General features: G+C 41.1%; 1 protein-coding gene and 1 pseudogene across 1 annotated transcript; one reads left to right on the top strand and one right to left on the bottom strand.

Moving 5' to 3' along the window:
* Nucleotides 1-830: 830 nt before the first annotated feature.
* On the bottom strand, nucleotides 831-5084 carry LOC105980645 (protein FAM170A-like). Its single transcript, XM_013009527.1, has 3 exons — nucleotides 5015-5084; nucleotides 2129-2272; nucleotides 831-1462 (listed from the first exon to the last, which is right to left on the bottom strand). The coding sequence occupies exons 1-3, from the start codon at nucleotides 5082-5084 to the stop codon at nucleotides 831-833; spliced, it is 846 nt and encodes a 281-aa protein (XP_012864981.1).
* Nucleotides 5085-5664: 580 nt separating this feature from the next.
* Nucleotides 5665-6311, top strand: LOC105980644 (annotated as a pseudogene).
* The last annotated feature ends 2772 nt before the right edge of the window (nucleotides 6312-9083 follow it).

Below are 9083 nucleotides of genomic sequence, written 5' to 3'. Positions count from 1 at the left end.
GAAATACATTTGAACTTTTCCTTACTTTGTCCTTTTTGATAGGGTAAAAGAAAATAATTTTAATTTGAGTGTACACGGCATTAAGTATAAGTGGTATGTAAGTAAATGTGCAATATTCCCACTAAATATTAGTCTTATAGGCTAGTTTTATGCTTGTAAGTTATTGAGCTATAACTTGGAATATGGCTCGGGGACACGCGTATATAGAAACACTTTGGTCAGTAGTTTATTTATTACAGCCCCACCCTTCCCCATCTGACCTCTGTTCCGCTGAACAGCCGGGCAGGTCTTGATTCCCATCCTTCTCCAGGCTGGGGCAGGGTGCAGTCTCATTTTGTCACCTCTCAAGCAGTCATCTCACATACAATTTTTTTCTGAAGGAAATTCTTCCTCACGATGCTTATAGAACCTAGGAGGGATCTCTGTGACATTTTCTGCCTCTGGTCTCACTTGTTCTAGAACCCCAGGTTTGAGGATGTCTCGCCTACTCTGGACTCCTGACTTGTTCATCCATCTGGCCCATTGCAGCCTCCACTCCCAAGATCTCCTCTTCTCAAGTCGAGTGGACATGATGCTGGGGTCCACTGCTCCTTAGTTTCTAAGAACAATCTTTTGCTCTTTTGCTTGGTTGTGTTCTGCTCTTGTTTTCTCTGCTAGTACTGGTGATACAGGGTTGGTAGGAGGTGAGTGAGCCCACAGCAGCTTTAGGGAATTTCTGGTCTGGTTCACTGTCTCTCTTCTTGGTGTCAAAAACAATGCATTTATGTTGATTTGGAGGTGTTCATGTCACAGTGCTTTCCTCACTAGGGTCAGAAGGTGTGGTCCTGGTGTTAGTTCTTCTTCATCTTGTCCCTCCCTTTCTTCCGTTTGCTCTTCAGCCAGCCGAAGACTTGGTGGAAAACGTGGCAGCTGAAGCCCTCGTTAACCCCATTCTCCACATGCTCCTGCAGGACCGCCAGGCTGGGGAAGACCCGGCAGCAGGCCATGCACCGATAGCCACTGTTCATGGCCACCAGCCACTCAGGGGTCCTCGCCCTGGACCTCTCCTCTGCAGCCGCGGGCTGGGTGAGGCTCTCGGCCTCTCCCAGCTTCTCCTGGCCTTCGTCGTCCGAGTTGAACTCACTGTCGTGTAGGAGCTCGTGGGTAAGCACATCGGAGTGGTTGACTTCTGCTCGGATCTTCTCAGGGAATGCAATGGACTCAATTCTCATTTTCTTTTTGGGGGGCTCCAGTCCGCCTTTTGTATCCTCTAAAACAGCCACTCCCCTTTTCAGCTGGACATGCATGTAGTAAACCTTCATGATTCTTTCGTTTCTCATGAGTGCTGAAGACGTAGAAGGCCTGTTATCCCCAGGAAAGTCATTGCGCAGAATTGGGGAGCATGTTTCCAGGTCCTCCACCTTTTGGGTGATGGGCAGCTCAGGTTTAAGATGTGGAACATCTTGACATAATTTGTGGACTTCTAGGCGAGAAAGTGTCAAATATAAGAAGATAAGACAGCTACGAAGAGATCACTGTGTGATCTACACACTGCATGTGTAGAATGGGATTGCACATTCCTGATTTCCCAGAATTATATGTGTGGTACAGGTTACATGGTAAATGAATCTGTGGTATGCCTATGTAATTATATATCTACATATATATACATACATACATATATATATACTATATATGTGTATACATATGTGTCTTGCTCATGTCTGGGGAATGTTTCTGGTGCTGAAAGTGAAATGAGAGTGAGTGTGTGTGTGTGTGTGTATCTGTGTGTGAGAGAGAGAGTGTATGTGTGTGTGTGTTATGATAGTCCATTTGGGTAGCCAATGCATTGTTTCCTGTTCTTTGTTAAACCCTGTGACAGTAAGACTGAATGGTCAAAAGGCATGTGTAAATAGCGGATGAGGTCACATGTTTTCTCTTACATTCATGAGTTTCCTGGAGTTTGTGTTAGCATAAGAGAGATGAAACAGGCTCTCTGTGAGGGAATGTGGATTGTGAATGGGAATAATGAGTGCAGCGGTGAACTTAAGAATGGCTGTATACAGAAGTACGGGGGTAAGGGTGTAGCTCTGCAATGTCAGGAGAGTGGGAAAGACAGATGGAGAGAGGATGAGCAAAATTGCCTCACCCTCCTTATGGGCAAGGGCAAGCTTGCTTGGAGAGGAGACACAGGAGAAATATTCAGAGGTAGAGAAGTCATCTCCAGGTGCTGGACTCCATGCCTGGACCGCGGCACGAGTCTGGGGGACACCCTTTTGAAGCTTCCGGCATTCTGGAGGAGGAAACACGAAAGCCTTGAGACGCTGTGATCCAGGGTCTGTGCCATGCAAACACAGACTTTCTGAGCAGCTGTTTTGTTTGAGGCCTTGTTGCCACCTACAGGACTTCCACTCACACCAACTTAAGTAACTTCAAAAAGTAAAAAAGAATAATAGTTATTATAATCCAGGACTTGGTGGAACATGCTGATAATCCAAGATACTCAGGAGTCAGACACAGGAGGGTCATGAATTCAGTATCAGCCCAGGCAAAGTGTAACTTATCTCAAAACCTAAATAAAAACAAAGGCTTGGAATTAAGTGGCAAAAGGTGAAGTTCTGGGTTCAGCCCCAAGTGACATAAAACAAAGTACACGAACAAGGCATTATTAAAATTATATGTGTGGTACTTGTCAGTGGGATCAGTTCTCTTATATGTGATGTTACTTAGCCACTGAAGGTTTGATTCTGCTATTAGCTCATGTTCCTCGTGAGAAATTCTGCAAATGAGGGCTATGAGCTACAGGTTTTATGAAGAATTGTGCATCAATTAAAAATAGGTCAGGGCTGGGAAGGTGGCTCAGTGGTAGAGCGCTTGCCTCGCATGCATGAGGCCCTGGGTTTGATTCCTCAGCTTTACATAAGAAAAAAAAAAACAGAAGTGGTGCTGTGGCTCAAATGGTACTAGCCTTGAGCTGAAGAGCTGAGGGACAGTGCTCAGGCCCAGAGTTCAAGCCCCACGACTGACAAAAAAAAAAATTGGATATAACACTTTTTGAAATATTCTTAAAGAGAGAGTAGAGTACCAAATAAGCTGATTTTTCTGGACCGAAAGCAGCACAGTCCCTAAATGACAAGGATAGTATTGAGAAAAATTCATTCCTTTGGAATTTCTCATTTTCCGCTTCTGATCTTAATAAAAACATAGGGAGGAATATTTTGAGTTTCTTTCTAGACAGGGTCACTTCATACCATGGACGGGGAGATGTGAACATCTTTAGAAGATGCCTAGATCTTAGCTTTCCCTTCTGTGCCCAGTTGGATACCCCTGAGTACCTTTACTGAAGAGCTTGTCTTCATGCGAGACGCAGGAGTAGTAGACAGAGGGGGGGGCAGCGGCACCGCCAGCTTTCTTGTATGGACTTAGGCCTGCTGCCTTCCGTTTATACTGTTGAGCCTCTCTGTGTAAATTCAGATTCCCTAAGAAGTCAGAAATGATACTTATTTCCTATCTATGTATATTTTCTACTATATGACAAGTCCATCCAACGTTCCTGGCCTCCATCCTCATCAACAACAATCAGCTACCTACTGCGGAAAATGACAAATGTAGAATAATACTTATTTTCAGTTCACGTTATGGCTGACTACATTGGCACAATGTGTCATTTATAAATGGAGTAGAGATGCTATCTCCTTTTGGCCTGAGAATATTATTTATCTCTATCCCTTCCTTCCCTCCTCCCTCCCTCCCTCCTTCCCTCCCTCTCTCCCTTTCTCCCTCTCTCCTTCCCTTCCTTCCTTCCTTCCTTATCTACCTACCTATCTATCTATCTGAATATCTAGATCTATATATCAGGCTCCCTGGTAGTTAACTGAGCACATGATTCCGTTTTTTGAAATAGAAAATGAATTTTTAAAATATGTACCACTTCAAAACATGGCTTCCTAAACTTGTGTATTTCTCCATCTTCTTTCTTCCTCAGCTGCTTGGGATCCTGATAACTCAGGATCTCTCTGAAAGCTATTTATTAGCGAGGATGGGTTCATTCTTCCCTAGCCCTTGAATTAACTCAAGGAGGATACTTGTCTATGGACCTGTCATATATTCTGACTTGTTACTAAAAGCACCAGTAGATTCAGCTGTTTAGCCTGCTCTACTTCTGAGCCTAATGTGTTTTGGAGAGGCGTAGAATCTGGAATATAGAAAGTGGACAATTTATTGTCAATATATACCCTAACCTCATCCATGTATGGGTTTTATACATGAATAGCAATGAGTGTATGCTTTGAATGTCTCATCATCTACCCTGAATAACGTCTTTAGGTGAATTTGAAAACAACTCCCTCTACAAGCTCTAAACTTCGTTGGGCCTGTGTAATTATCCTCAGAAACATATTTCTATTTGGAATGTTGGGGTTGGGTCTGACCTGACCCCCTCCTAGTCACTGATAGGAATTGTTCATTGATTTCCATTGTGACTACATTAGCTAGTTTCCTGTTTTTAATCTTCTCAATGCAGCCATCATGATTAAGTCATCATTTTTTATTTTATTTCATTTTATATGTATATTTGCTTTGTTTTCCTTCTTGCATGTTACATCGAAACCCCATATTTATATCTTTCTAGTCTTTAGCTTTTCTCCTTTATGACTATTTTGTCTTTTCCTTTCAGTGTTTCCCTAACTTCTATGAACCATGCTTCCTTCTTTAAAAGGAAAAATTACTATTAGAAAACACATAACAATTTGTTTGTTCAATGCCCATGGGAAGTCAAATGAAAGGAAAGTTGTTTTCAAAAGGAAAAGTAAACTAACTGCTATGTAATAGAGCAGTCTAGCATAACTTGGTGTAGGTAGCCTGGACCCTAAGTCAAATGGACAAAACCTAGGCCAGCTGATCTTTTCTTTACTCTGAGACTATCTTGACCCACACGCGTCTCTCTCCATCCTTAAGTCACTTCTGTCCTCTACAACGATGTGGAAGTCTCGTCTCTTTATTGGAAAGGAGACACAGAGCACAAGCTGACACATACCTCTTGACTTCTTTGCACCTTCAGGGCAGAATGTCCTTTCCAGATGTTTCCTTTTCTGTTTTTGCTTCATGGTTCAACTCTTTGGAAAGTAATTTTCTCTGAGGCTTCTGAGAGTTAGTTAATAATGACAATGAATGAAATTCGTGCAATCACAGGCAACAAATCACAAGAGAAGAGGTTACGTCTTCTCCACGTTGCTGTCCTGACCACTGGTCACTACAAAATTGAAGTTGCTCTGATCCTAGCTATCACCAAGGCCACCGCAGTGTATTGTGACCTGTTGGTGACGTCATCCGAGCCCAGGAAGTACTTACCACACTGCAGGACTGCTCGAGCACACCGCCTGAGGGGAAAGGCCACGTACTGTGAGGGTAGTGGCTACCTCTTGTCTTTACACATATGGATTTGATGACATGAAGTGACAGAAGAAATCTTCACCCATGAAATTCTATCGTTGACTTGAAACTTTATGTCTAATACTCGATAACAAAACTAGTAGTGGCTATGAAATCCCCAGAGAAAGGGAAACCTTATCCAACACTAAGTTCTCTAGGGAATTAAAGATATTATTCTGGTCTAGGATGTAAACGCATCCCATCATGCCTGGAATCTGTTCTGTGTGTGCAATGAGACTGATCAAGCCTCTGCTTATGGTCAGGTGTACATCTTGTGAAACTCAGCTCTACTGCTACTGTTTGTTTTTTGTAATTTCTGAATGTTACTTGCTAACTGCAATGGCTTATGATTGCTACGTGGCCATCAGCCATCCACTCCTGTACAACACCACCATGTCCCCTAAAGCGTGCTCCTACCTTATCCTTGGTTCATACTTGATGGCGTTTTCTGGTGCAGTGGCCCACACTGGATGCATGCTGAGACTGACCTTCTGTGATGCAAACGCCACCAACCACTACTTCTGTGACATCCTCCCTTTGCCCCGGCTCTCCTGTACTAGTGCCTTTGTCAGTGAGGTAAAGATTTTCATTGTAGGGGCAAAGACATCATTGTACCCAGTCTGTTATCTTTATCTCTTAAGCTTTCATTCTTTCCAGCATCCTCAAAATAAAGTCCACTGAGGGCAGGTCCAAAGCCGTCAGCACCTGCAGCTCCTACATCACTGCTGTGTCTCTGTTCTGGTCAGATGCCTTTATGTATCTCAGACCCTCCTCAGCTGGGTCCATGGATGAATCAAAAAGCTGTGTTTTGTACCACTGTAACATCCATGATAAACTACAGCTTGAGGAAAAAAGATGTTAAAGTTGCCCTGAGAAAATCCCTTTGTAGGAGACCATGTTAACTGGGAACTAAAATTCTGTGAAAGCACAGGCAGATCCCATGTGCTATATATATATATATATATATATATATATATATATATATATATATATATATATAGTGACCGCTTCCTTGTATTGCAGCAGGCTTTGTATTGCATAGGCTTTCTTCTGTTGTACCTTTGTATTGCAGCTGGCTTTCTTTTTCCCTTATCTTTGGCAAAATTCTTGCTTTCCACATTTTCTGTATTTTAAAATAGCATTCATTCAGTAATTTGTTTCTTTTTGTTTTTATTGTCCTTGTGGTCCTCAATTTAGTAAATACTGAATGTGTCTGCCAATGACTACATGAAAGTAACTTGGCAAGGTTCTTATCTATCACTTGTAATGAATCAGGAGTCAGATAGTGGATGCTTTCTTTCCATTGTCCACTGGGCAAGAAAGTCTCACTTTTAAACACCAGTGTTTAACAGTATAGATATTTCCATATAGAGAATTAAATACATCCCATCTTGTAGTTTAAATTCTGTACATCAACTATTCTTGTCAGAAGTGTTAGATTTATCTTGCACAGTCAATCATATACTAGGTTGTCAATCTTATATTTAATGTATGAATGGGCTTCTGGAGCTCACAGAGGTGAATAATTACCTAAGGTTACATAGTACCTAACATAAAAAGGTTACATGGTACCTAACATAAAAAGGTTACAACAGTCTTGTCAGTCTCCCGATTTCAGGTTTGTCAGTCTCTCATTGTACTTTCTATTTTTTTTCATGAAACAAACAGTATATGTTACTCTTCTACGTGAAACATGTTTTGTTCTGAGCTTATCGGGTAATTTTTGTGGTATTCATCTTTCATTCAGGAAAATAATGAATGGCTCATTTGTTGGGAAAGAGGAAGCCTGTTAGACCAGTGTAGTTGGAGATTAGCTGAAGTTAAAAGATTACTTTTTTGCATAAAAGTATTTGAATCATTTTGAGGACTTTAAAATTAGAAAAAATAGAGGCTTAGGAAGAAATGAAACTCAGACAGGAATCACATACCATAAGGTGCCTGCCAGGAGATGGAGTCTAGAATTCATGTCTGATAGTAATTTGGTAAAACTCAAGAGCTGAAGTCACTGTGTAAGTGTGAGCGTGTGCAGGGGTGGTATGTGTGTATAGTACAGAACAGGAATTTAATATAAAGGAGAATGTAGAAAGGGCTCAGTAAAGGTTAAGGGTTGAGTACATAAAAGATATAGAAGTCAAGCCCTCCACTCTTTTTTTGTTGGCCCTGGGGCTTGAACTCAAGGCCTGGGTGCGGTCCCTGAGCGTTTGTGCTGAAGGTTATTACTACCACTTTGAGCCAGGGCTCCACTTAGGAGGTTTTATTGGTTGCTTATTGGAGATAAGCGTCTCATGGACTCTTAGCTATGAACCATGATCCTCAGATCTCAGGCTCCTGAGTATCTAGGATGACAGGTTAGCCACCAGTGCCCCCTTTGAAGCTGTCACTAAATATATTTAGTGACAAGGAGGCTTCATCATCCTTCATCCAGAGTGCACTGCTCATGGTCATTCCAAAGCTAATTGTGAGAGAAAATTTGTTAAATAAATCCAGAATACAATCTCGAAACTTTTCCTCATATCTTGAACTAGACATAATTTTCTGTCACAGACCCAAAAGTCCAAGTTTTCTCACAGTGTAGACATCCTTTCCTGGCATACTGCCTGGGGAAGCCAGGGGCTTCCAGGTTAATTCTCATTTTTAATAACTTCAGTAGAATAATATTTCCTCTCATAGTTTCTTTACTTCCACTCAGATAGCCCAGAACAAAGCAAAACCAAGCAATACCACCAACAATAAAACAAAAACAAGGGAATCGAATGGAATCAAACCAACTGAATAGATAAAAATTAGTTTAAAATTCCAAATAAATTTACTGAGTTTAAGCATATAAACTTTACAAAGTACATTAAAATGTTTAAGCTTAATTTAAAAATAAAAGTAGAAGATTTAATGTTTAAATTTTTATTACCTTTAAATAGTTGTACAAAGGAGAGGGCTTGATTTTTTTGTCAGTCTGGGACTTTAACTCAGGACCTAGGCATTGTCCCTGAGTTTTCTTGCTCATGTCTAGTACTCTATCACAGCTCCACTCTGGCTTTTTAGTGGTTCACTGGAGATAAGAGTCTCATGAGTTAGCTTTAAATCTTTTTTTTTATTGTGAAAATACTGTACAGAGGGGTTACAATTACATGGGTAAGATAATGAGTACATTTCTTATCAAGCATTGTAGCCTCCTCCTTTGTTTCCCCTTCCCATCCCTTCCTATACCACCCTACCGCCCCCACTCAATCCCCCCCTCCACCAAAGTTGTAAAGTTTTTCGACATAACATCTTGTACATCTCATTGTTGCAATGGGTCCACCTGTATCCCTATTTAAACTATTTTTTCCCTTCCCCTCCACAAATTATACCAACATCAAATACAGTGAAAGCAGGGACATACAAAGCAACAAAGAAATCATCTTATAAATATGCTAGAAACAATCTCATGAAAGAAAAACATTTGAATACTTATCTTGGGGTTCATTTCCCTAACACCAACTTATCTGACCTTTTCTGCCTGACTCAGACATATACTAGTTATTGCAAATAAGGGAAACCATGGGACCTATGTTTCTTTGGGCCCGGCTTACTTCACTTAATAGAATTTTTTCCAAGTTTTTCCATTTCCTAACAAATGGGGCAATGTCATTCTTTCTGATGGAGGCATAGAATTCCATTGTGTATATATACCACAT

This window comes from Dipodomys ordii, unplaced genomic scaffold, assembly GCF_000151885.1.
Source record: "Dipodomys ordii isolate 6190 unplaced genomic scaffold, Dord_2.0 Scaffold10, whole genome shotgun sequence".
NCBI classification, from domain to species: domain Eukaryota; kingdom Metazoa; phylum Chordata; class Mammalia; order Rodentia; family Heteromyidae; genus Dipodomys; species Dipodomys ordii.
The sequence above is the reverse complement of the archived record's forward strand: the minus strand, read 5'-3'. Positions and strand labels throughout refer to the sequence as shown.

What these genes read in the sequence shown, in the direction of transcription:
- LOC105980645 (XM_013009527.1), bottom strand. Translation starts at nt 5,084, where the DNA reads ATGAAGCAAAAACAGAAAAGGAAACATCTGGAAAGGACATTCTGCCCT. An exon ending in AGGTGCAAAGAAGTCAAGAG is followed by an intron (nt 2,273 to 5,014) that starts GTATGTGTCAGC and finishes TTCCTCCTCCAG; the next exon opens with AATGCCGGAAGCTTCAAAAG. An exon ending in TGCCCTTGCCCATAAGGAGG is followed by an intron (nt 1,463 to 2,128) that starts GTGAGGCAATTT and finishes TTTCTCGCCTAG; the next exon opens with AAGTCCACAAATTATGTCAA.